General features: G+C 38.2%; 1 protein-coding gene across 16 annotated transcripts in view; it reads left to right on the top strand.

Annotated features, from left to right (window-relative positions):
- CSGALNACT1 (chondroitin sulfate N-acetylgalactosaminyltransferase 1) overlaps positions 1-24,736 on the top strand; it is a 395,383-nt gene that overhangs the window by 275,807 nt on the left and 94,840 nt on the right. For 15 of the 16 annotated variants that reach the window (XM_074287440.1, XM_074287428.1, XM_074287425.1 and 12 more), the window contains one exon: positions 15,308-16,235. In XM_074287440.1, the coding sequence (XP_074143541.1) occupies positions 15,617-16,235 (619 nt within the window). In that variant the 5' untranslated portion in view covers positions 15,308-15,616. Of the gene's footprint in view, positions 1-14,853; positions 14,972-15,307; positions 16,236-24,736 lie in introns of those variants that run through there. The other variant, XM_074287439.1, reaches the window with a different exon arrangement.

Genomic DNA, 24,736 nt, shown 5'->3' on the forward strand with positions numbered 1-24,736 from the left:
ATCCCCGTTCTCCGTGGTTTGGGATTGGTGGTGAGCTTATTAAGTGGTCGTGGGACTGAATTTCCTCTCCTGGTATGTTCCTGACTTCTGGAAGCTTGAATTCCTGAGTGACATGATGGACAGTGTATGTGTTCTGCAAGGCCTGCTACCTCATCAATTCGGGGGTTCTTGCCCTTCCTGTGCAACCTTTGTTCATGTCCTCCCATAAATGCACCATAAGGGAGTATATGGAATACGTCATAGCATTTCCTTATTTTCTTTTGACATTATAGGGGTACCATGCCTTCTTGTGATAAGTCCATCTTTTCTTCTTCATGCATAATTACTTGATGACATACTTTTCTCCTATTCTTTTGAATGCCCTACTGATTTTATGCTGCAGCCTACCTACCCACCGTATTCCTCCCCATCACCTTCTGTTTGATATTTATTTTTCTATTCTTCAGAAGTAATGGTATTTCATGTCTAATTGTCATAGAACAGAACGGATAGCTTTCTTTCACAGAAAGTTTGGGATCCTTAGGGGAGTTTTATGATTTCCCAGTGGCCAGCCAGACCACATTTCCCCTCCTGCACAAGTCCTCACTCAATTCTTGATTCATATGTATATGTGCATACACACAGACACACACACACACACACGCACACACACGGATGAGCTCAATAGAATATCTGTTGAAATATGAGTAATAGACATTTTTCATCCACTTGGTCTTCCAATTCTGCATTAAATATTAATTATACTCTTGGATAAAGTTATAGCCAGTATTGGTATAAATTCTGTTGTCTATTTACCATTTTGGCTGTTAATTGATTTAATTAATTGAGAGTTATGTTGATTCAAATTTATAATATTTTTTCACTTTTAACAAATTGACGATGTGATACGAAAGTTGACTAAGAGATAACTTCTATATCAATAGCAAGCCTTTTCCAATCTGTTAAAATTTAATATATTTTGTTCTTTTGAGAATTACTTAGCTTTCCATGTCCAGTCCATACCATTTTTTTTAAAAAAGAAAATACATGAAGCTTTTATATAATCTGTAAGTATTTGACCCTTCACATTTATTATCCTGAACTTTGTTTTTTCATATATTTTGTTCCAGCCTTGCCTTCCTGCCAATCTTACACTATACATTTAAATCACTGAATATCAGATTCAATCTGTAATCAGTTTAGATTGATTTAATTTTGAGGGTCTTCACACGTTTTTCATTGGGTTTCTCTATCATGTTCTCAGCAATGGATGTTGTTGCATAAGTTGCTGCTTTTTTCACCATGATGTTTTTTTCAGATGTTTATCAACAGCACCAATAAGTGATGATCATAATTGTTGAACATTTTCTAGTATATGACAAAACCACTCTAGCAACTTTTTTTTGCCTGTTTAAAGTGTTACAATGAGCCCATATTCAAATTAACTGCAACTTTCTTCTTTTTAACCGCGTATATCTAATATGTATTTTGTACCAGCAGATACTGACAACTTTTGTGTTTTTCTTGAAATTTTCAAAATCTGTCCAATTTCTATTCCATCTCTCCTATCCTGGTTGACATTCTCTATAGTTCATTATAAAATAGGGCAGTAATTAGAAACAGATTGCTAGACTTGGTGGACCATGTACATTATGGTAATGCCCAAGTCTCTCTTATAGATATTGGGATTTATTTTTGTTGTTTTTGAGTCATTTCAATCTTGTCTGATCCTTCATGATCCTATTTGAGGATTTCTTGGCAGAAATATTGGAATGTTTTGCCATTTCTTTTTCCAGCTCATTTTACAGATGGGGAAACAGAGGCAGACGGGGTTAAGTGACTTGTTCAGGCTCACACAGCTAGGGAATACCTGAGGCTGTATTTGAATTCAGGAAGATAGATCTTGAATAGGAAGTTGCTGCTGTTTTCCAGTTCCCTACTTTTGTGAGTCCAAAGGGCAAATTTATTTCTCAAGACCAGCAGACAAAGTCCTAATGACTGTATGGTGTGATCTGATCTGACTTGGTGCTCTATGGATAGAAGACAAAGGGAACCTATGTGAGGGAGTTCTCCTTGCTACACATAAAATTGCTTTATCCGGATATGTGGGTGGAATAGTGACTGCAAGCTACACCTAAGTAAGCCACCAGATGGCAATCTAAACCCTGAACGATCAGCTTTAGTAACTATGTATGGCAAGCAGAGCACATCAGATCCAAGGCTCAGACCCAGGCCCTTTTCATTCATTCCGTGCATGCTGATGGGATCTACTTCGTGTTTCCCTAGTCTTTTCCCATTTCAGTGCCTTCCTAGATATTGTCTAAGGATGTGATTAATCTTTTCACAGTTATCTTTCTTGCATTAGCATCTATCCCACAGAAACTTATTTTTCCATATATATACATATATACGTATATATATGTTTTTTTTTTTTTAGTATGATCCAGGCAGGCTACTCAGTTTTCATATATGTTAAAATTCATGCTCAAACACATTTAAAGTAACAACGTACTGCTCCAAAACCTACTAGAAAAATTGTAAATCAATTTGGCAGAAAATTAGATTTTGACCAACATCTTATACCATATACCAAAAAAATTCAAAATGAAAATGTGACCTGATTATAAAAATGTCATGGCATTAAAAAAAACCAAGCAGAAGATAATAAAATGTGGTATCTTTAACAACCATGTCTAGGGGGAGAATTATTAGCTAATTAAGGGATAAAGGAGACAATTCTGAATTCAGAAATTTAAAAAGCTTTTGAATAAATAAAATAAATGAAGACAAAATTAGGAAGGATTCTATGGCAAAATTTTTTTGATATTCAGAATATACAGAGTCTTGTCACAAATAGATAAACAACAAGAGTGATTTCCTAATTGGTACATGATCACTGGATATAATTGGTTTCCAAAATAAGAATCATAAATTGCTAACAATGAGATATTTATTTCATACCACATAAGTTGGCAAAGATGGAAATACTCAGTCTTGGTAGGGCTGTGGAAAGACAACTTATTAACAACTGTTGAATTTTTTTTGAATTCAAGTTTTGAATTCCATTTTGAATTCTAATTTGCAATAATGCAAGGAAAAATTCTAAATTGTTTAGATTTTTGGAATCATTGATCCAGGGATTCTTAAACTTTTTCCACTTGTGATCCCTTTTTACCCAAGAAATTTTTATGTGACTGGTGGTATATAGATATATAAAATAGGTATAGAAATCAAACATTTATTGATAATAAATCATAATTTCATGATCCCCATATTAGTTATGAAATCTCAAATGGGATTGTGAACTACTATTTAAGAAGCTTTGTACTAGGTGAATAAGGAAGTCAAGAATAGAAAAGTTCTGATATATACAAAGCATCCTTACCATCATTCTTTGCACCAGAAACAAAATGTATGTCCATTAATTGGGGAAGGGCAATGCAATTAGCATATGTGATTGAAATGGAGTATAATAAAACTTCATGTGTATGTGAAATTTAGAGAAATGATGGAAAAATTTCAAACTAAACTAGAGTAAAATAAAAGAAATATAAAGAACCAGATGCACAATAACAGAGTTATTGAAAAATCAGTGCAGGTCCCAGAGTTCAGATAATACAGATAATGAAATATATCTCTCTATTCCATCAGGGCCTACTCACAAATGGGTTACAAGGATGGAATATTATGTACACTGTCAAATGCAGTAATTGTATCAGATATTTCTGCTTGGTTTTTTTTTTCTCATAAAGAGGGGTTCCCTCTGCAAGGGGGGTAGTGAAAAATGATTGTTTTGTAAAGACAAGAGGGATCAATAAAACAAAAAAAAAACCTCATTTCAAATTGTTAATGGTAGCCCTAAAATAACCTTTTCCTTGGAGATGGATTACCTAATCCATTTCCTTTTATAGCACCCCAAAACCCAGGGTGGTAAGAAATCACACTCAGTAATTTAGTTTGTTCTTTCAATTCATAGGATTTTTTTGTACATCTCCATTGCTTCTATAGGGATCTCCTTTTCAAATTCACAGGCCTTTTTAGGCCTCTTTGTGGGCTGGCTCGTCTGCTTCTATGGACAGAGAGACAGATTTTCTATGGACAGACAGATGTATTGATTGCTTGATAAAACAATAGACATAATGCATTTATTAACTACTTGTTGCTTGGCAAACACTGAAGTAGATTCTGGGGATATAAATACAAGTCTGAAAAGGTAGTGTTTACCCTCAAAGAACTTAAATTCTAAACAGTGAAGAAAAGGGAACTGGGAAAAAAAGATGGGATATAGGGATTAGAGGAAGATTCCCTGCTGTTGTGAAGTAGTTGGAGAATGAGGAGGGGAGCTAAGGTGATCATGCCCTGGACCTCTTGGAAGGGTGGTTCAGGCCAGGGAGTCACCAATGAGAAGAGAGAGCCTAAGGCATCTTCAGAGTGTAAAGGTGATTGTTGAGGAGGAGGAGGAATCAGCAGTGATGAAGCCCTTTATCCAACTGCAAGGTGAGACCACTTCTCAAGTGCTCCCTGCCAGCTTGTAGCTGATCGATGGAGAAGACAAAAGAACTGCTTTCCTGTGTAAGATTCCCAGGACAGCTTACAGCTCTCTGACTGTGAGACCTTTTGTTAGCCCTCCTTGGTGCAGTTCCATTCTGAAATTTTCTGTTTCTTCCATACCCAGTGATTTGGTCAGTGCAGAGAAAACGGGTATCAATTACACAGTTAGAAGCTGTCAAAGAGAGTGTTATACCCACATTCCTGGGCATATCCTCTTGGTCTGTGGTTTCTGGAAATAGCCGTTTCAGTGCTACAATGTCACATTCAGTTCCATCAGACTTTTCACACGCCTTTTTGGAAATTTCTTTGAATTCAAGAAGGCTTAGTCATTTCTAGGTCAGAGCAGTGGTCAGAGCAAAGTTGGAGTTGGGTCAGAAAGGCTCAAATTGCTGACTGTGTGGCCCAGAGCAGTTTTTTTGGTGCCTTGGTTTCTTCATCTGTAAAATGGGAATGATAATAACACCTGCCTCCCAAGATTGTTTTGAGGGCAAAGTGAGATATTTATAAGCCTTCAAATGCCACATAAATGCTAGCTCTTGCTGTTATTATTAAAGCTAAATCTCACCTCAGCTGAGTGACCTTGGTTAAGGCAATTATTCCCCATTTTCCCTCATTTTCCGCAATGGTAAAATCATAATAATAACAATACATGCCTTTGCAAAATCAGATGAGACAAAATTTGTAAAGTGCTTAGCATAGTATTTACTCTTAGCACTAATTACATCAATCCTTGTTTACCTCTAGCATTGCCATTGTTATTATTATTGTTTAAATTTTGGAAGAGAGACATGCAATTGTAATATGTTGTGACTTGCTTTGGGGAGAAGCTGTGAAGCCCCCTCTTTTCCTGTTATTTTTGGAGCATTTGCACTCAGAATGGCTGTACAAAGCTACTGACTTTGGATGCTACTGTAAGAAATAAATTATCTTACAAGAACTCTATTGACTCACTGATGAATGCAGGAAAGATTTATTTTACATTCTTGCAAGAATGGGTTGTCTAGGCAAGTAGACACACCTTTGAAACTCCAAAAGCAGGATTTTATTTCCTCTCCAGAAACATAAGTACCTTCCATGATTCCCCATTAATTGGATGTTAATGAAATTACATGAATTGCCACCTCTCATCACATAGCCAGTCCCTGCTCTCAAGGAGCTTCCTTCCTGAAAGGGGAAGGGTAACAGAGGAGGGCAAAGAGCAAAGAACAAAAGATTCTTTTCAGGTCTCAAACCACCTCTCAAAATTACAAAATCAGCCCCTGCCCCCAAGGGGCTTACATTCTTTTGGAAGATCACCTCTACCCCTGATTATTCCTTATGTCCTTGTGGATTTCATTTTTCCAAATTAAGTTTCATTTCTCCAATTTGATTTTCCTAACTGTGGAAACCAAATCCATCTCTCACACTACCTTCTGCCACCTGGAGAGATCCAATGCCTTAATGATAACAAGAATGCATCTCAACAGACAGCACCGGGATGCAATTATCTCATTTATTCCTCATCACAAGTCCACAAATGGTCATCACAGAATCTCTAATAGTCTGTAGAATCTGAAGTTGTAATCAGTAGAATCTGAAGTTTTCAGCACAAAATCTGGAATATCCATTTTATAGATGAGGGTGTTAAGGCTGGGAGAGCTTTGGGGACTCATCCAAGATCACACAGACAGTGAGAGATGGGATTTAAATTGAAGCTTTTCTAATTTTGAATTCCATGTTCTCACAATTCTGAGCTCTCTCCCTCCCATGCTTTAGAACCAGCTTCACTTGTGGGTCAAGGGAAAGAGGGAAGAGAGTGGTTAATAATGTAATGGGATTTTAATAGTGTATGAGGATCTAAAAAATTTAGGTCTGGAGAGACCTAGTAAAGCCAAGATGATTGAAACAAGTTAAGGAATAGCTATGGCTTTTATATCCTTTCAGGCGATGGTGAAGAAGGGACCCAGTGAAGACTAGAATGAGGAGAAAGTCCAAAGAATAGGACTTCTGAATCACAAAGTCTCCACCCTTCCCCCAGAGTTGAGAGGCTTTATTTGTTATTTACAGGGTCTTTGTCCCTCTTTTCCCATCCGCCCAACCAAGAAGAATTGAAAGAGACATTCTGGGCTTCATGTGCTTTTCTCAGTATTTTAACTGTAACACAGTGCCGCTGTGATCAGAGAAGGCTATATTTTTTCTGCCATCTCTAACATGTAATATTGCTGGGTAATTATATGGTGCTTCCCATCTGAGAATAGGAAAGCATTTTATAAACATTAACTCATTAATTCAAGTAACACCCTTGCAAGGAGAAGTGCCAGGTTGCAGCTCCTGGATTGCCATGCAGTATGACGCAATTAGGCTGCCCCAAGGACTGACAAATATGTGGCAGAATTGATGAAAGTGCCAAGCATCAGAAGGTCCTCTTCTCAGCTACGAGAGCAGTAGGGCTGTTAGGTATTTCACCCACTTGGAATGTTATTTCCCTAACCCTCAGCTGCAAAAATTGGGCATTGTAGGGCTTAGAACAAGTTCTGCTCTCTCTTTTCTCATTTGTCTACTTTGTCCTATACTCAGTGGGCATGGACCTGGAGAAAGCCTCCTCTTTCTCAAATGAGATAATTTTGGTAAAGCACTTAGCACAGTGCCTAGCGCTATTAGACACTTCACAAATGTTTGTTCCCATGCCCACCCCTCTTTTCCCCTTCTCTGGATCAGTGCTTTAGAACCCGAAAACCACCGTATGATTACAAAGGTGAAAGGACCCTCAAGGCCAGGTCAGAGATGATGAATTTGATAAAGGAGGTCTGAAATCATTAAAAATAAGTTTAAAAATGAAAATCCAAGGGGTGCTGTTTGCTTTCTGTATTTGTTGCCATGAGAGTCTCTCCCTTAGGTAAGGTTATTTTGTTCTTTTTGTCCATCTTAGAGTTTAATGAGAATTAGCCTGAATCTTATATGTCGATTTTAAAAAGTCTATTGGTAGTTGAACTAAATTTGAAGGGATATAGAATGTAGTCTATTAAAGGTGCCATATCCATAGCTTTACATTTGAACAGCTGTAAATGTAAGAGCAGATCTGAAGGGGAAGCCCCTATGCTCAGAACTAGGAAGGTGATCCTTGGGATCATCTGACCAGGGAGAGCCACCCGGAGGAATCTAGAATTGGAAAGGGAAGGATCATAGAATATTGTGGTCTATGATAATCTGAAAACCTTGTTAGAAGAAGAGATGTAAACAACCACTGAAGTCAGGGGATCTCAGGAAAGCTTGTTTGAGATAGTCCAATGAGTGGTAGCAGACAGGTAGGTGCTACAATAGAGAGTGTCAAACCTTTCTGAGTTCAAATCCAGCTTCAGACACTTACTAGCTATGTGACCCTTGGAAAGTCACTTAACCCTGTGTGTCTCAGTTTCTTCATCTGTAAAATGAGCTGGAGAAGGAAACAGCAAACCACTCCTGTATCTTTGCCAAGAAAAACCAAATGGGGTCACAAGAATTGGATATGACTGAATCAACAACAATATACATTTGTAGTTGATTAGGGAAGGTGGGTAGTAAGACAAAGTGAGAGTGTTTGAGGGCCAGAACATCAAGATTTTTGGAATGGAGTGTGAAGGAGCATGTGTTTTGAATCTTAAAGAATTAATATTTTATGGAGTCAAAGAAATAGTTTTCTTTCTCTGTGCTTATCGTCTGTGAGACAGGACTGGGAAAGAGAACTTCATCAGGCCGAAGACCAGTAAGTATAGAGACAAGGGAAGAAGCATGAATTTGCAACCCAAGAAAATTAGGGAGATTGTAGAAGGGTAGTATCTGTTTTACATCTGCTATTTCCCAACTTTAGCTGAGGGTTGGAAATGCATATTCCAGGAGGTTGAAATGCCAGACAGCTTTAACAGATCAGCTCCACAACTTTGTAAGCTAGAGCTAGTGCAATGTCTAAGAATAAGACCTGTTAAAAGAAGCTCAGGCAAGATGCAAGAAGGAACTAATGTGAGGAAGAGCCAGTGTTCCATCTAGAAACTCCCTCAAGACCACTTAAAGCTTTCCTCTTCACATCATGCCCACTAACCCTGAGTATGTCCCGGAGCTCTACCCTGTGACCTCTTTTCACTCCCTACTATTTTATACAGTGATCTCAGCTGCCATGGCTATCATTCATATTCCTATAATTCCAAGCTATACACACATATATGCACATATACATATATTCCAAGATACATACATATGTATCTACATATAGATACATATGTCTATGTGGGTCTATGTGTGTGTATACATATGTATATGTATATGCATATGTATATGTGTATGTATATGTGGAGGGACAGAGAGAGAGAAGGAGAGAGAGAGAGATCTTTATATATCTATGTTTAGACCTAGTCTCTCACCTAAGCTGTATCACCATCTGCTTCTTGGATATCTCAAACTGGATGACCTGAAGGCATCTTAAACTCAACATGTCTAAAACAGAACTCATTATCTTTCTCCCTAATCCCTTTCCTCTTATAAATTTTTTCTATTCCTTTTGAGGTCATTATCATCCTTTCTATAACCCGAGCCCACAGTCTTGGTGAAATCCTTCTCATTTCAATCATCCCTCCTATCCAGTCCAGTGCCATATCTTGATGTTTTTATCTCAACAATTTGTCCTCTTTTCTCCCCTCGCATAGCCACAACCCTGTTTCAGGCTCTCATCACCTTTCAACTGGACTATCGAAGGAGTCTTGTGGGGGTCTCTCTGCTTCAAATCTTTCTCCATTCTAACCTATCTCTCACAGCCATCAATTTTTCTCTTTTTCCCTTAATAATGTTTTATTTTTCCAATTACATGTAAAGGTAGTTTTTAACATTAATTTTTGTTAATGCCAAATCTCTTTTCCCCCTTCTCTTCTCTTCCCACTTCCCCAAGATAGCAGGCACAATCATTTTAAACATATTTCTATACTAATCATATTATTTAAGAAAAATCAAGACAAAAAGGAAAAACCATGAGAAAGAAAACAAAAAAGGTGAAAATAGTATGCTTCAATCCACATTCAGTCTCTATAGTTTTTCCTTTGGATGCCGATGGCATTTTTCATCATTAGTCCTTTGGGTTACTGGCTGTGAAGAGCTAAGTCTATCATAGCTGCCATTACTATGTACAATAATGCGCTCCTGGTTTAGCTCCCTTCATGCAGCATCAGTTCATAGAAGTCAAGGTGATTTTTCTAAAGCATAGTTCCAATTATGTCATATCTACCTTATCATCTCATCCTGCTCAATGAGCTACTGTGGCTCCAGGATTATTATTATCTCCAGGATTAAATATAAGCTCCTCTGTTTTCCATTTAAAGTTCTTCATTATCTGGCTTCTTCTTCCCTTTCCAGTCCTATACTGTTTTCTAGCTAAGTTGCCCTATTTCCTTTTCCTTTGATGTCATCCCATCTTCCACCCCCATGAATTTTTACTTTCTGTCTGAAGTTCCTGGGATACTCCCTCATCTCTTTCTTTTGGTTTCTGTGACCCTTTTCAAGCGTTAAATCAAAGTCTTCTGCAGGCGGCTACCCTTCATCCACTCTGTATATATCTTGTACATCTTGTATGTATCTTTACCTATTCCCTGTTTATCTAGTTATTTACCTGATGTTTTCCCTATTAAAATATGTACTATTTGAGGGTAAGAACTGTTTTTCCTTTTCTTTATACCCTCTGTGCATGATGTAAAGTATGATAAATAATAAATGTTGGTAGATTGGCGAACTAAACTTCTCCTTTAATTGATTTTATTCATGTTCCTCATAATATCCATAAGTATAAAACTTTAATGAAATTTAAGGAAAGGTGATGTACCCTCACCAAGGAGGAGGGCAAGGAAAGAGAGAAATTGGCTCTTGTCTTTCCTGTACCTGAGCTGAGTGACAGGAGAATCCAAGAAGTGACAGAGGGGTGGTCTTATCGAAAGATGGAGGGTACCAGCAAGCCAACTCCTAGTGCTTTCTTGGAGGCTTCCTTGCCACAAAGTCATCAGATACCTTGAGCCCCATGGTATTACAGAAGAAACTCTAATTTTATGAGTCTGAAGTTCCAGCAATTTGGGAATAAATAATATTTAAAGTTCCTCTTTTTTTTTTAGTCTTGTTTTCTTTTGTGATTTTCTATTGTCTTTAGCTATAACTTATTTAAATCAAAGTGGAAACCTAACCTAATAACATGCTTTCACTGGTAATTTAATACGTTGATATAATGAGTTCATCCAAGAGAATTCATTAAAAACAGTGAGGTGCCTGGGTACCAAATCTGAGCTGTTTTTAATCACAGAATTATAGTAATTAGATGAAGCCCAAGATTTCCCTGCAGCAGAAAAAGCTCCCAGGGTTAAATACACACTTTCAGCTTAGTCTCCTAATAACTGTGTATTGTTCCAAATGATAGTGGATAGAGTCCTTAAGCCAAGGAAAAGTTTGGAGAGAATTTTAAGTGTCATAAAAAAAGAAACAAACTATTTGAAATACTGAGCTGTCTGTGTAGGAGTCACATCTCTTAAGTAATAGTAAGTGGATCTGCCGTGGGGGAACGAGGGCATGTGGTGTGTTGAAGGTGCAGAAAAATGCACTGGAGGCTGTCAGATAATGAAGCTTTCTAGAGAGTCAGGAAGGACTTACTTAGAGATTCTTGGTATATATGAGTGACGGTGGTGACTGCAAATATCATTATGAACTAATCACACCAGATTTAGTCTCATTTTCTCTTCTATCAAGATTTTTGTCAATATTCTCTAAACAGATACAACCCAGATTTCAGTCAGGTGTTTGCCAAGTCATTCATGCAATCCTCGTGGAGATGATGGAGAAATATGAGATAAATGATAATATAGTTAGGTAGATTTCAAACAAGCTGAAGGAATGGAGCCAAGTAGTAGTCCTTAAAGGATGATGTCAGGTTAGAGGCAGGTTTCTGGTACAGGACCCCAGGGCTGGCCACTATCTTGATGAAAGACTTAATAGTGTTCATATCAAAGTTGATTAGTTGGCTGGTTGTTGTCCTTTGCTCTCAAAAAGGACTGAAATGACATCATTGTTAGAGTTGAGTTATGGTATGTCTGACTGTGGCCACTCTGACCCACTCGGAATGCTCTGCCACCAGTCGGGCTCATGAGTCCCTATGAACATTCGGGGTGGATTCTCTAACTCTGGGCGTCTGGAGTTTCTTCTGGGACAATTCACTTCTGCTTTGCTCACAGAGCCTGACACCTTCTCTGATGAGGGCACGCTGTCCTGGGGGTCCTGGGCCGGCATCTCCCATGTCATACGATCAGTTCTAAAGTCTTACAAAAGACCTTGATGGTTGTCCTTGTTTCTGACCATCCTGCGAGCTCTTGCCCTGTGCGAGTCCTCCACGTAGAGTTGGAATGCTTGGCAGCTTAGTTCAAAAAGGACCTTGGTTGTCAGGTGCCTTTTCCTGCTAGGTGATCTTCAGAATCTTCCTAAGGCAATTCCAATGGAAACAATTCGGTTTCCTGGCATATCAAAGTTATGAATGACATGAAGCCGTGTCAATAATAACATTCAGTATTTCATATTGAATAATAGTCATAATTGGAAAATAATCTGGACAGTCTAGAATTCATTAAATAAAGTTTAATGGGGATAATAAATGAGTCTTACATGTGGGTTCAAAAAATCATGATGGAAGAGATGTGGTTAAACCTCTTTGGAAGTCGTTAAGTGGAATTTAGATGACCACTTATCAGAATAAACTAGAGGAAATATTCCTCTTCAGGAATGGAGTAAACTCGATGACTTCTTTACTTAGAGGTTCTGTATCATCTTGGGGCTTGATTCAAAAAATACAATATCATCCATAAATAAGAACAAGTAGAGGACTTTCTTATTCACAGGGAATCCACAGAGACTCCTTCCCGTATTTGGACTCTGCTGTATCTTTTTTATCATAGCAGCAGATACTTTTGTTAAGTGTACATATTTCTACTTTATGCCACACCTGATGTTTCTCATTTGTAGTTATTGAGCAAGGTTAGATCTAAATGTGGTAGTTCCACTATCCTTTATAGAGAAAAATTCATTAAAAGGACTTTTGCAAATCTTTTCCATTTTCCTTTTATTTGTTATGTTCCTCTGGTTTTTATCTATGATAGCCCTTAGGATTTTATTCCTATTATTTTTGGACTGTCAGCAACTGTAGTTTGGTTGTTAGTATTCTAAACATGAGAATGTTTTCCAAAGACCAAAGGAGGATATATTGATAGAGGAGCTGATTCTTATCAATTGTGACATTTTTAGCATAAACAAAACCAGACCAATTCAGGAAGTTTCGGGAGAATAGAAGGACTCACAGGTACTTCTTGGAAATATGAAGAAATGAACTGGAATAAATTTTATCATTTTCTACCTCAGAAGTTAAAAGAAACAACATTTTATGGAGACATTTGGTCATCATATATTGCAGTTTTACTTGGAAATATTTATTTACCACCATGAAAATTAAAAAAAAAAAACATATACCAGCTTTGATTACTGAGGTCAAAGTGGTAAATTCTAAGAACTTGCTAAGTACTCCAAATTAAATAAACATATACTCTGATACTTGGTGATTTTAGTGCAAAGATGGGAAAAAGTAAAGATAGGGAGAAATATATAGGAGCATATGAATCAGGAAAAAGAAATAAATGAAAGAGGTCAGAGATGCAGATTATCCAGGAGCTGCCTGCTTCTTTTTAAAAAGTATTAGATGATGGATTTGAAGAATGGCAAATATAACCTAAAGAATGAAATGGATTTTATTTGAGTAGATTTGTTATTATTTCAAGGATCCCTCAATCAGTCTATATAGAATTAAGCTATCAACTCATCTGAACTAAAGTCAGAATTTGTAAAAGGTGAAAGAATAATAATGAGATAAAGGTATTAAGTACAATTAAAATGATTGCACTTTTAATTATAGAACAAGTTATTCAAAATAGGAAATAGACAACAGAACTGACATTGACTGTAATAAGAATTTTATCCATTGTTTATCCATATAAATTAATTTTCACAAGAAGACTAAAAGAGTCTAAAAGTACCTGAATCAGAAAATGTTTGACTTATTTCCTAAATGGAAAGAGATGGATGCTGAAAGTTAAGTTAAAACTAACTTTCCTGTGAAAATGATAGTTAATTATGAATCATATCCTCTCATAAAGCAGAAAGAAGCAGAGGATGTTAAAACTAATTTAAAGAAAATTTGTCAGCATATCCAATTATATGTGGTGCACATTCATAAAAATACCAATATATGAGATACATTCATTAAGCATCGCCCCAAAATGTATTCTGTAGAATCTTGGTGTATAGGACAGTGTAAAGAGGGGTTGCAAAATGAAATTCTGTTAAATTATTTTCCCTTTGTAAAATATTAAATTTAAAAGACTATTTGAGATATCTAGTATGGATAGCAGTTTTTCCGTATAAAATGTATGCAATTTACCAATTTTATCCCAAAATTTTGATTTGTTCCCTCATTGCAGGAGATTCTTTGCTGTCAAGCTGTTCCATGGCTAATTTATCTGGAAAGAACTGTAACATGATGTTGTTATACTTTTGTGTGTGTGTGTGTGTGTATGGAGGGGGGGGAATGGCTAAAATGTCCCCATTCTTCCTTTGCCATCAGGCAATAAAAAGAAATAACATCCTTTCTTTGGGGCATTTTCTTTTTATAATAAATATATTTCCTCTTTGAAAAAGTAAGCGGAGGGGGGAAGTGAGGAAAAAAGAGGGCACCCACACATGGGGAGAACATAAAAGAATGAGAGATGGGTATTAGTAATAGTGGGGAGCAAAAAGAATGAGAGGGAGTAAAAAAGATGACAGGATGAAAAGGAGATTAGTTTGTAGAATGAGTTGGAATTAAAATAAATTTGGAGTTGAGGCGCAGAGCATGTATTTAAGAAAATATCTGTTTTAGTGAGAGGCTCTGTGATATGCTAGTGTATCTGTAATGAGCAGCTGGGACACAGAGCTCCTGCAGGAAGCCTGGAGCTGAGCTCTGGCTGTGACAGGACGGTTGGTTTTTTTCCCCCCATTTTCCTCCTCCCAGAATTTTCTCACTCCCTCCTGCCAATCATCACCACTTGATTACTATGCTCCGTAAGAAATTTTCTTTTCTGTTGTCAGAAAGCAGAGGTAGGTTGGCCAGATCAGTTCTTCCTACCCTCTCAAGATGAGGAAATTTAAATGTATTTCATACTCCACCTCCATTCTAATACTTGGACTTGAAAGCACCATTCCTTATTCTGTCTCCACCCTCCCTTTCTTACCTCATCAGGATATTTGGGAATGATTCAGAGCTTACTTTTAGCTCCTGCCTGGCATGAAAGAAACACTATATAGATTGTGTTATGGGAGAGTAAATTTCCTATTACTTGGAGGTGGACAGTCATGTGTTAGGGAGACTGTGGAGAATATTCCTATCCAGGTATGGATTTAACATAAATAATTTCAGGATCTCTTCTAGTTAAGCAATTCTGTGATCATATTTATCTGAACTAATTGGGAGGCATGTAAGTGTGAATCTGATTGGGATTCTGATCTAATGACTTTCCTGGAAGGCTCTTTTGAAGGCTGCAGTACACACACACACACACACACACACACACACACACACACACACACATTCACGTATTTATATAGTCTTATATGTGTGTGTGTGTGTGTGTGTGTGTGTGTGTGTGTGTGTGTGTGTGTGTGTAAATATATATAGTGGTATAGTCTCACAAAATAACTTTGTTTTTTCTCGTTCATCTCTTTCCAGGTCTTCCTTTATGATCTGCACTACACTGAGAAGGCTATGATGAGATATAATGTAAGGGCCAGGAGGTGTTGCTCAGCTAATTGTCTCAGCCTCCCAGCCCAGCCAGAGCAGAAGTGGAAAGGGTCTGTCTTGCTGTGCCTGGAGGGAAGGAACGGAATGATTTGTGGGAGACGGTTGAACGTAGCTCATGCATCTCCAGCCCCGTGTAGTCTCTGATCTGGCCCAGGGGAATCCTCCTGTGGGGATGCTGGCCTTCTGGAATGCCTCAAGGGGGGTTTTGCTTGCCTTGAATGGATGGCAGGTCCCTGAATGAGGATGTTGCGCCGGGGACTGCTTGCCTGGATTTCTCGGGTGGTCCTTTTGCTTCTGTTTCTGTGTTGTGCCGTCTCGGTCCTCTACATGTTAGCCTGCACCCCGAAAGGTGATGAGGAACAACTGGCACTGCCCAGGGCAAACGGCCCTACGGGGAAAGCGGGCTACCAGGCCATTCTTCAGGAGCAGGAGGAGCAGCACCGCAGCTACATCAGTAGCCTGAAGAAGCAGATCGCTCAGCTGAAGGACGAGCTTCAGGAAAGGAGCGAGCAGCTCAAGAATGCCCAGTCCCGCTCCAGCGACTCGGAGGCCCATCCTGAGAAAGCCCAGGCCGGCCTGCTGGAGTTCCTGCACTCCCAGGTGGACAAGGCCGAGGTGCACGCCGGCGTGAAACTGGCCACCGAGTACGCGGCCGTTCCTTTCGACAGCTTCACTCTGCAGAAGGTCTATCAGCTGGAGATGGGTCTCACCCGCCACCCCGAGGAGAAGCCCGTGAGGAAGGACAAGCGAGATGAGCTGGTCGAAGCCATCGAGCTGGCCCTTGAGACTCTGAACCACCCTGAAGGGGAGAGCGGCCCAAATCACCGCCCGTACGCAGCCTCGGACTTCATAGAAGGTGGGTCCCTTTGGAGGGGGAGTGGTGCAGGGGAAAGCTGGTTTGCCATCCAGGCAGGTGGGAACTGTAGAAGGCTGGCAAGAGCAGCTAGGGGCATAGCTTAGAAAGTTTTATGGAAGATTCACCAAAGGTACAGTCTGGTTTTTATTTTTCATCAACATCTGTTTGTACTTAACTTTCTTCTGAAAAGCAGTTGTCTACTTGACAGTTTAATTGTTTCTTGGCAGGAAGAGACAAAACTTGCTTTAGTTGTTGGTGGCTTAAACAACTAACAAAACACTCTGGAACTCAAGTATATACCATGATGGATGGACCATCATGATTTTTGTCCCTCTTGCAAATAATTCTTCTAGGGACAGGGTCTGATTTTGATTAAACTATCTGCATGTTCTTAGTTGCATTATAGTTTCTTGGGGGCCTGGCCAAGAAAATCCCATCTTTATTGTATGTTGAGGGTTCCATCGGCCAGATCCCTGTTACACTGGGAATTTATGGTGGAAACAGTCCAGTTGGTCCTTCTATAATTACCTATTATTTTGTTCCTTACGATGGGGACTAAAAAGAGCAGCCTCACATGCTCCTCTAGAATTCCCTATCAATCAATAAACATTCATTAAGCACCTACTGTGTGCCAGGCCCTGTACAAAAACAATACAGAGACAAGCCAAAGATAGTCTTTGGCCTTGAGGAACATACAATCTAACAGGGCAGAAAACCAACATCCTTCATGTCATCGATTTCTTATTAAGGTTCAAAATGTTTCTAATTCAAATTTATTCAAACAGAAGAAGAAAATTTGAGGTCATCTACTTTGTCTGCTTTACTCCTAGCAAGATGCCACTGAGGTGGTGCTATAACCATAGCTATGGACGACCCAACTCCTCTTTGGTTATAATTTTGGTACCACTGATCTAAAGGCCAAGAAGTTGTTTCTGATCTCTAACTCAGACCATCCTGTTGCAATGTCCTCTCTAGAAACAGAATAGCTGCTTTTCATCAAAATGTAAATTGCCTTCCTTCACATGTGTGAGAATTTTCCATTGTTCATTCACTCATCAAATATAACAAGTACTTGCTGTGTATAAATTAATTACTCGATGGGGTTCATCAAAATGTTGAATCACAAATGGGAATGACTTAAGTGTTGTCACCCAAGTGAGACATCTATGAGCAAAAGCTATGTCATTTCATTATTCTTTACTCATAGAAAGGTTGTGCTTCAGAGTTTTTTTTTATTGGAGATTAGACTGTTTTGATGATTTATAATTTATTTCAGCTTCCTGTAAGGCAAACAAGTTGTTTTGGTGGCTACAGTAGTCAACACTATTCAGTAAAGCTCTGTGCTAGAGACTCAACCTGAGATTCATAAACTTATTTTGTTTATTAAACATTTTGATAACTGGGTTTAAATATAATTGATTTTCCTTATTTAATTTATGCTTTTAAAAATATTATTCTGAGAAGGGGGGGTCCATATGCTTCATCAGACTGCCAAAGGGAAGGAATGAAAGAAGGAAACACATATTTATTAATATCTCCTCTATTCCAGTCACTGTGCTAAGTGCTTTTCAAATATCGTATTATTTGATCCTCACAACCACCTTGGAAAGTAGGTGCTGTTATTATTTCCATTGGACAGTTGAGGAAAATGAGGAATGCAAAAAGGAAGTAACCTGCTCAGGATCACCGTCTGGAGTAGGTTTCATACTCAAGTCTTTCTGACTCCAAGTCCAGTACTCTATCTGCCGTACCACCTAGCTGTCTCAAAGGGCTCCAAGGCTTAAAATAGGTCAAGAACCCCTGTTCTCAGGGGACCATTCAAGTTGGGATAGTCTGACTCATTCTCAGAAAATTCTGAATGAAAGCTGTGAGCTTCAGGGCTTGCTGGCACAGTATTGTCTACATGGGGATTCATGATGGAGAGGAAAGTTTGCCAGGGACTTACTGGAAGATACTTTAAATGAGAGGACTCAAAACCTTAGAATAATGTGGGAGACATTAGGAGGTAATGAAGAGAACACTGGAGGAGCTATCAGAGTGCCTTAGTTAGATTTTAGGGGCACAAGAACCCTCCTCTTGGTTCCCTAATAAAGACATATGTTCTGTAGCTTCCTTCCAAGCTTGAAAACCTTTTAGCAGGAGCCAAAGCTAAAACTCAGGACAGCTTGTAGTGCAATAGGAAGAGTGCTAGACCTGGAGTAAGAAAGATTCTTCTCTTTGAGTTCAAATCCAGCTTCAGACACTTACTAGCTTTGTGCCCCAGCAAGTGCTTCAGTTTCTCTATAATACAATGAGCTGGAGAAGGAAATGGTAAAGCTTGAAATGACTGAATTCAAGGATTCATTTTCCTACAGAAAGAATGTTAAGAGAGGTGATAGGGTTTCAGGTGAGCCCACAGTAACCAATCTAAACCACAGCAAGGCTATGAGAAGATACTGAAATAAGAAGAAAGGCTCGGGGGATAGGGAGGCATATTTATTGCCAAAAGTTGCTTTAGTTCTTCTTCCTCCCCAAGGTATAGTCCAAACAGACTACGGAAAATTGAAACCACTTTTCTTTTTAATGTAAGCTCTGCTTCATGAACCCATTGATTACTTTGCCCACTTCCATTGCCCTGCAGATCAGTCACGTCTCTCCTCTCCTCTCCTGTCCCAATTGTGCATGATCCAGCATTTTTTAAGTCATAGAATTCCTATGGTTTCACTCTGAACACAGTGAGTTCTGTTCAAGGTTTGCCAGATTTGGAAGTCAATTTTAGACAAACCTACCTGTACTGCAACTAAAAAAAAAAATAGATAGCATACACACCATCACAGATACCTTAACTTGAGCCCTGTGAATAATGGGAAGAATAGGTATATAAAAATCAGAGAAGTAGCCAAAAGCTTTCTTTTGATCCCATTTTTAAAATTTGTATTTTTTCATTGATTTAAAAAAAAGCAGAAGTAACATTGGGGGACAGAGAGGGATGACATTAGGAACCCAGGGTTATAAGTCACAGACTCTGGGCTTTGGTCCAACATCTTACAGTCCATACTTGTGGGATGCAGGGTGCTACCACTTTGCCTCTCAGAACTACAACTCCGTCATTTGTAGAATGAGGCTAATGTTTACATTCTTACTCTATAAAATTGTTGTGATAAAACTTATTTGTGAATCTTAAAGCACACTTTAAAAGTGAATTTACTAAGTAGTTTTAATAGTAATAATAGTAAGAGTCGTAGTAATAATGACAGTAATAGTAATAATAGTAATGGCAGTAGAAATAAGTAGTAGCAGCAGTGGCATTATCAGCAGCAATACTAGTACTACTAATATTATTAGCAGTAGCTGTAATAATAATAAGTAGTAGCAGTGGTGGTATTAGCAGCATCAGTATTAGTACTAGCACTACTTTAGTAATGATATTAGTAGTAGTGGTGATAGTAATAGTAATAGAAGCAGTAGTAATAGCAGTAGTATTATCAGCAACTGTACTAGCACTAGTACTAGCACTATTGGTAGTAATAATATTAGCAGTAGCTGTAATAATAATAAGTAGTAGCAGCAGCAGTACTAGTACTATTACTACTAACAGTAGCAGTAGTAGTAATAGTAGTAGGGGCAGTAGTAATAAGTAGTAGCAGCAGTACTAACACTAGTACTACTAGTAGTAATAATAGCAGCAGTAGCAGTAATAGTAGTAGTACTAGGAGTAGAAACAGCAGCAGCAATAGCAGCAGTAGTATAAGCAAAAGCACCAGTGGCAGTAGTAGCAGGAGCAGTAATAGTAGAGATAATAGTAATGGTGATGATAGTGGTAGTACTGGTAGTAACAGAGTAGATTTAGAACTAGACTTGTAGTCAGGAAACCTGGATTTTCCTCCTGACTTCAATCCTTTAAAGGAGTTCTTTCAAACCTTTTTCCTTAAGATTTCCACAGGGCCCTCTCTGTGTCTCTCAGCTAAGGAACTTGATTCGTATTTAATTTTTTTTAAAGGCCATATTCTAAGAACTCCTCATTTTTTTTTTGACTTCTCACATTCCTTCAGCCTTTTTTCCCATTATCTTCTCTTTTATTCCAGTCTTGGATAATGTCTTCTTACCAATGCAAACCTCTTGATGTTTTCATTTTTTATTAGGTTGTCTCACTGTCATCCTCGTTTTCTCTCTAATTTTCAATACTTTCTTATCTAGCGGCTTCTTCCCTGCTGCCTACAAACATACCCATCAGCACCCCAGCCTTAAAGAATCTTCATTTGATCTGTATGATTATGACTATTTCTGAGCAAAATGCCTTTAAGAAAACTTTCCATAGTAGACTATACCTACTTTCTCCCCTCTCATATAAACCCTCTGCAATCTGGCCTTTGATGTCAATGTTCTACTGAAACCACCCTCTGCAATGTTGCCAATAATCTAGTTGCCAAATTTAATGGCCTTAACTCTCATATTTATCTTTCCTCTTCTCTGGTACATTTGATATTATCAATTACCTTCTCTTCCTGGACTCTATTTTCTTTCCAGTCTGTCAGGATGCTTTCTTCCTCATTCTGCTCTGTCTGATCATTCCTTTTTAGTCTCTTTTGCTGGTTCTTCATTCCTTCCACTAACCTTGGTTCCTGGACCCGCTTCTCCTTTTTATTTATACCATCTCACTTGGTGATCTCATTACCTCCTGTATGTTCAATTATCATCTCTATGCACATGATTCCAAGATTTATAGTTATGCCTGACAGATTTTCCTGAGGTCAGATTTTAGTTGGGGAAGAAGGGAAGAACAGAACAGTAGATCACGGAGCACCTAAAGCGGATCAGAGGGGGAAACATCAAGAGGGAGGAGAGAGAATTTTGGAGAACATAAGATAAACTTGAATAATGTTACAGTTTTGGCCATGGTCTGCAGTACCTGAGCAATCTTCACCACGGAAGGTTCTATTTAGAACAACTCATGTTTTGTTTTATTTTATTTTTGCTTCTGGAATAGTTTCAAAGATAAATTAATAAAAAAGTGAGAGCTAAAAATCATTACTCTTTACTTCCTCTTTTCTGAACTAAAGTCATGAATTAGCAATTACCTTGCATAGATATCTCATACTGAGTGTTCCCAAAGACAACTCAACTTTTGTTTCCCCCAGAAACTCGTTTTGTTTCCCCCAGATCCTTCCCTCTTCTTAACTTTCCTATTACTTGTGAGAGTACCACCAACCTTTGAGCTGCCCAGACCCACAGCCTTAATGTCATTTTTTATTCTTCTCTGTTTCTCATGTCACATGTCTAATCCATTCTCAGACCTTCATAGCATCTCTTGTATGTGTTTTATTCATTCTACTCATACAACCACAGCCCTAATTTAAGCTATTATCACCTCTCGCTTGGATTATTACCATAAGATTTTAACTTATTGCAATAGCTGCAATATAGACTTGACTCCACTGCCAAGGTGACTTTTCTATTTTTTTTTATTAAACCATTTTATTTTCAAAACATATTCATGGATAATTTTTTAATATTGACCCTTCCAAAACCTTATTTTCTGAATTTTCCTCTCCTTCTCCTCACCCACTCCTCTTGATGGCAAGTAATTCAATACATGTTAAACATGGTAAAATATATATTGAATCCAATATATATATGCATTTTATACAATTATCTTGCTACACAAGAAAAATCAGATCAAAAAAGGGGAAAAATGAGGAAAAAATAAAATGCAAGCAAACAACAACAAAAAGAGTGAGAATATTATGTTGTGATCCACACTCAGTTCCCACAGTCCTCTCTCTGGGACAGATGGTCTTAATTATCTCATTGTTTGGAAAGAGTCATGATCATCAGAATTGATCAACGTATAGTCTTGTTGTTGCCAGGTATAATAATCTCCTGGTCCTGCTCATTTCACTCAGCATCAGTTGATGTAAGTCTCTCCAAGCCTCTCTGTATTCATCCTGCTGGTCATTTCTTACAGAACAATAATATTCCATAACCTTCATATACCACAATTTATTCAGCTATTCTCCAATTGATGGCATCTGCTCAGTTTCCAGTTTCTGGCCACTACGAAAAGAGATGCCACAAACATTCTTGCACATACAGGTCCTTTTCCCTCCTTTAAGATCTCTTTGGGATATAATCCCAGTAGTAACACTGCTGGATCAAAGGATATGCAGAGTTTAATAACTTTTTGAGTATAGTTCCAAATCACGCTCTAGAATGCCTAGATGTATTCACAATTCCACCAACAATGTATCAGTGTCCCAGTTTTCCCACATCCCCTCCAACATCTGTGACATTATATGTATGTGTGTGTGTGTGTGTGTGTGTGTGTGTGTATATATATATATATATATATGTATATATATATGTATATATATATACATATATATATATATATACACATATAAAACAACATTTGTCTGGCACCTAAAAGTTCTTGATAAACTCCTGCTTTCCTATTTTTTCAGGCCCCTTAAAGTATTAAACCATCTAGATGCCCTGACCTATTTGCTCATCCTTGAGCATGACATCCCATCTCTTGTCTCAGTTTCACTGGCTTTTTTCCCTTCAATGTAAAAAATATTTATTTAGTATTTAATTTTCCCCCAATTACATGTAAAAACAATTTTCAACATTCATTTTAAAAATTTTGATTTACTGGCGTTTTTCAAGACCCAATTCAAATCTTACCTTTCTTAGGAAGCCTATCCCAGTCTCCCAAGTTCTAGTACCTTTCCACTCTTAGATTATTTTCCATCTACTCTGTAAATACCTTGTTATATTTAATTGTTTGTCTGTATGTCTCCCATGTAAGAATGTAGGCTCCTTGAGAACAAGAGCTGTTTTCCCTTGTCTTTGTGTCTTTTGTACTTTGTACAGTGCCTATTCCCTTTTAAACATTACCTGTGTGATTGACTGATTTTGTACATTTAGCAGCACTCAAACCCAGGTCTCTTGATTCTAAGCCACTGTTTTCCAGTCTTTCTGTTTTGCCAGTCTGCCTCTATAATGAATGTCTTTGGGAAGAGGTACTGGATGACTGTTCAATTAGTCATTTTTACTTCTGTGAAATGACTTGCATTTTTGTGAGGCTAGTAATATACTCCTGTGAGATTTTTCCCAACCTCCTATTTTTTTTTAACCTGGCATCATGTAGGTGTCTTATTAGACCTGTATAGGTGAGGTGAGCTTGAAAAGCCAAGGGCTCCCAGAAAACCTGGAACTCAGCGAGCTTCTTTTCCTACTGTTCCATGCTAGCCTCTTCTTTCTTGACCATAATCTGATAAATTGGTTCTTTTTCTTGGCCCTTTGCACCCACGTATCCCCTCCTGTACCGTAGTGATTGCATTCTGGCAGAAAATTCTGGGCTGGACTTGCGTAACAAACTACTCGTTTCCTCCTTGGTACCTCTCACTTTGTATCTTACTATCCCTGTCTCTACTCGAGCTGAACTTCCAGATCAGAGTATAACTTGTATTTGAAGCATTTTATCTCACACTGAACCCTTACCCCAGCCAAAAGCAGCAACCAGGCTAAATAATGACAGGAAAAGACATTTTCACTCTAAAATCAATGTGGAATTTGGAGCAATGAATTTATAAATGTCTGAGTAATGGTAATAATCACAAAGACTGTAAAGGCTTTTTTATTATAAGGAGGATGCTGATTATCTTTTGTTATGTCCTTAGAGTCAGCCAATCAGCAAACAAGCATATATGAGATACTTACTCTGTGCCAGGTATTGTGCCAGGCCCAGGAAAAATACATAGAAAGGCAAAAACAATACTGCCATTAACAAGTTCACATTGTTCTAATTCTAATTGGAGACCCACAAAACTAGGTACATACATATACGTACAGGGTAGATAGAGATAATCTTAGTTAAGGTACTAGAAGCAAGGAAAGGCATGAAGAAGGTGGCTCTTGAAAAAAGCAAAAGGAGCTCGATGGCATGGGTGAGGGGAGAGAGTATTTTAGGTATGAGGAACAGCCCGGGCAAAGGTACAGAGATGGTAAACAGACAGACGTGGTCAAGGAACAGCAAATAGGTCAGTATAGCTTCACTGAAGAGTTCATAGAAGAGAGTAAAGTATAAAAAGACTGGAAATGTAAGGAAGAGCCAGAGTATGAGGAGGCAATCAGAAGAGTTTGTATTTAGACAAATAAAGCTTACTTACCAAGGGCTTACTATGTGCCAGGCACTGCACACACACACACACACACACACACACACACACACACACACACATATTTCTGTATATATGTATACAAACATGCATATTTCTTCAGATATTTGATTCTGGAGATAATGGATGTTTGATTTTTGTTGAGAAAGAGGATGGCATGGTCAGGCTATAAAAAGAAATTAAACTGCAGCAGGAAAAAATTAGGTTAATATGTTGAATTTAGGAAAAGACTAAATTGGGAGGCTCAGTTAAAGGCTTTCATGGACTCCCCTTCATTCTATAGAGTTTTTAGCTATTGTCACGTGAGACTCTCAGGTCTTTGGTGAATAATTTATTTCTGTC

The sequence above is a fragment of the Sminthopsis crassicaudata genome, chromosome 2 (assembly GCF_048593235.1).
Source record: "Sminthopsis crassicaudata isolate SCR6 chromosome 2, ASM4859323v1, whole genome shotgun sequence".
Taxonomy (NCBI): domain Eukaryota; kingdom Metazoa; phylum Chordata; class Mammalia; order Dasyuromorphia; family Dasyuridae; genus Sminthopsis; species Sminthopsis crassicaudata.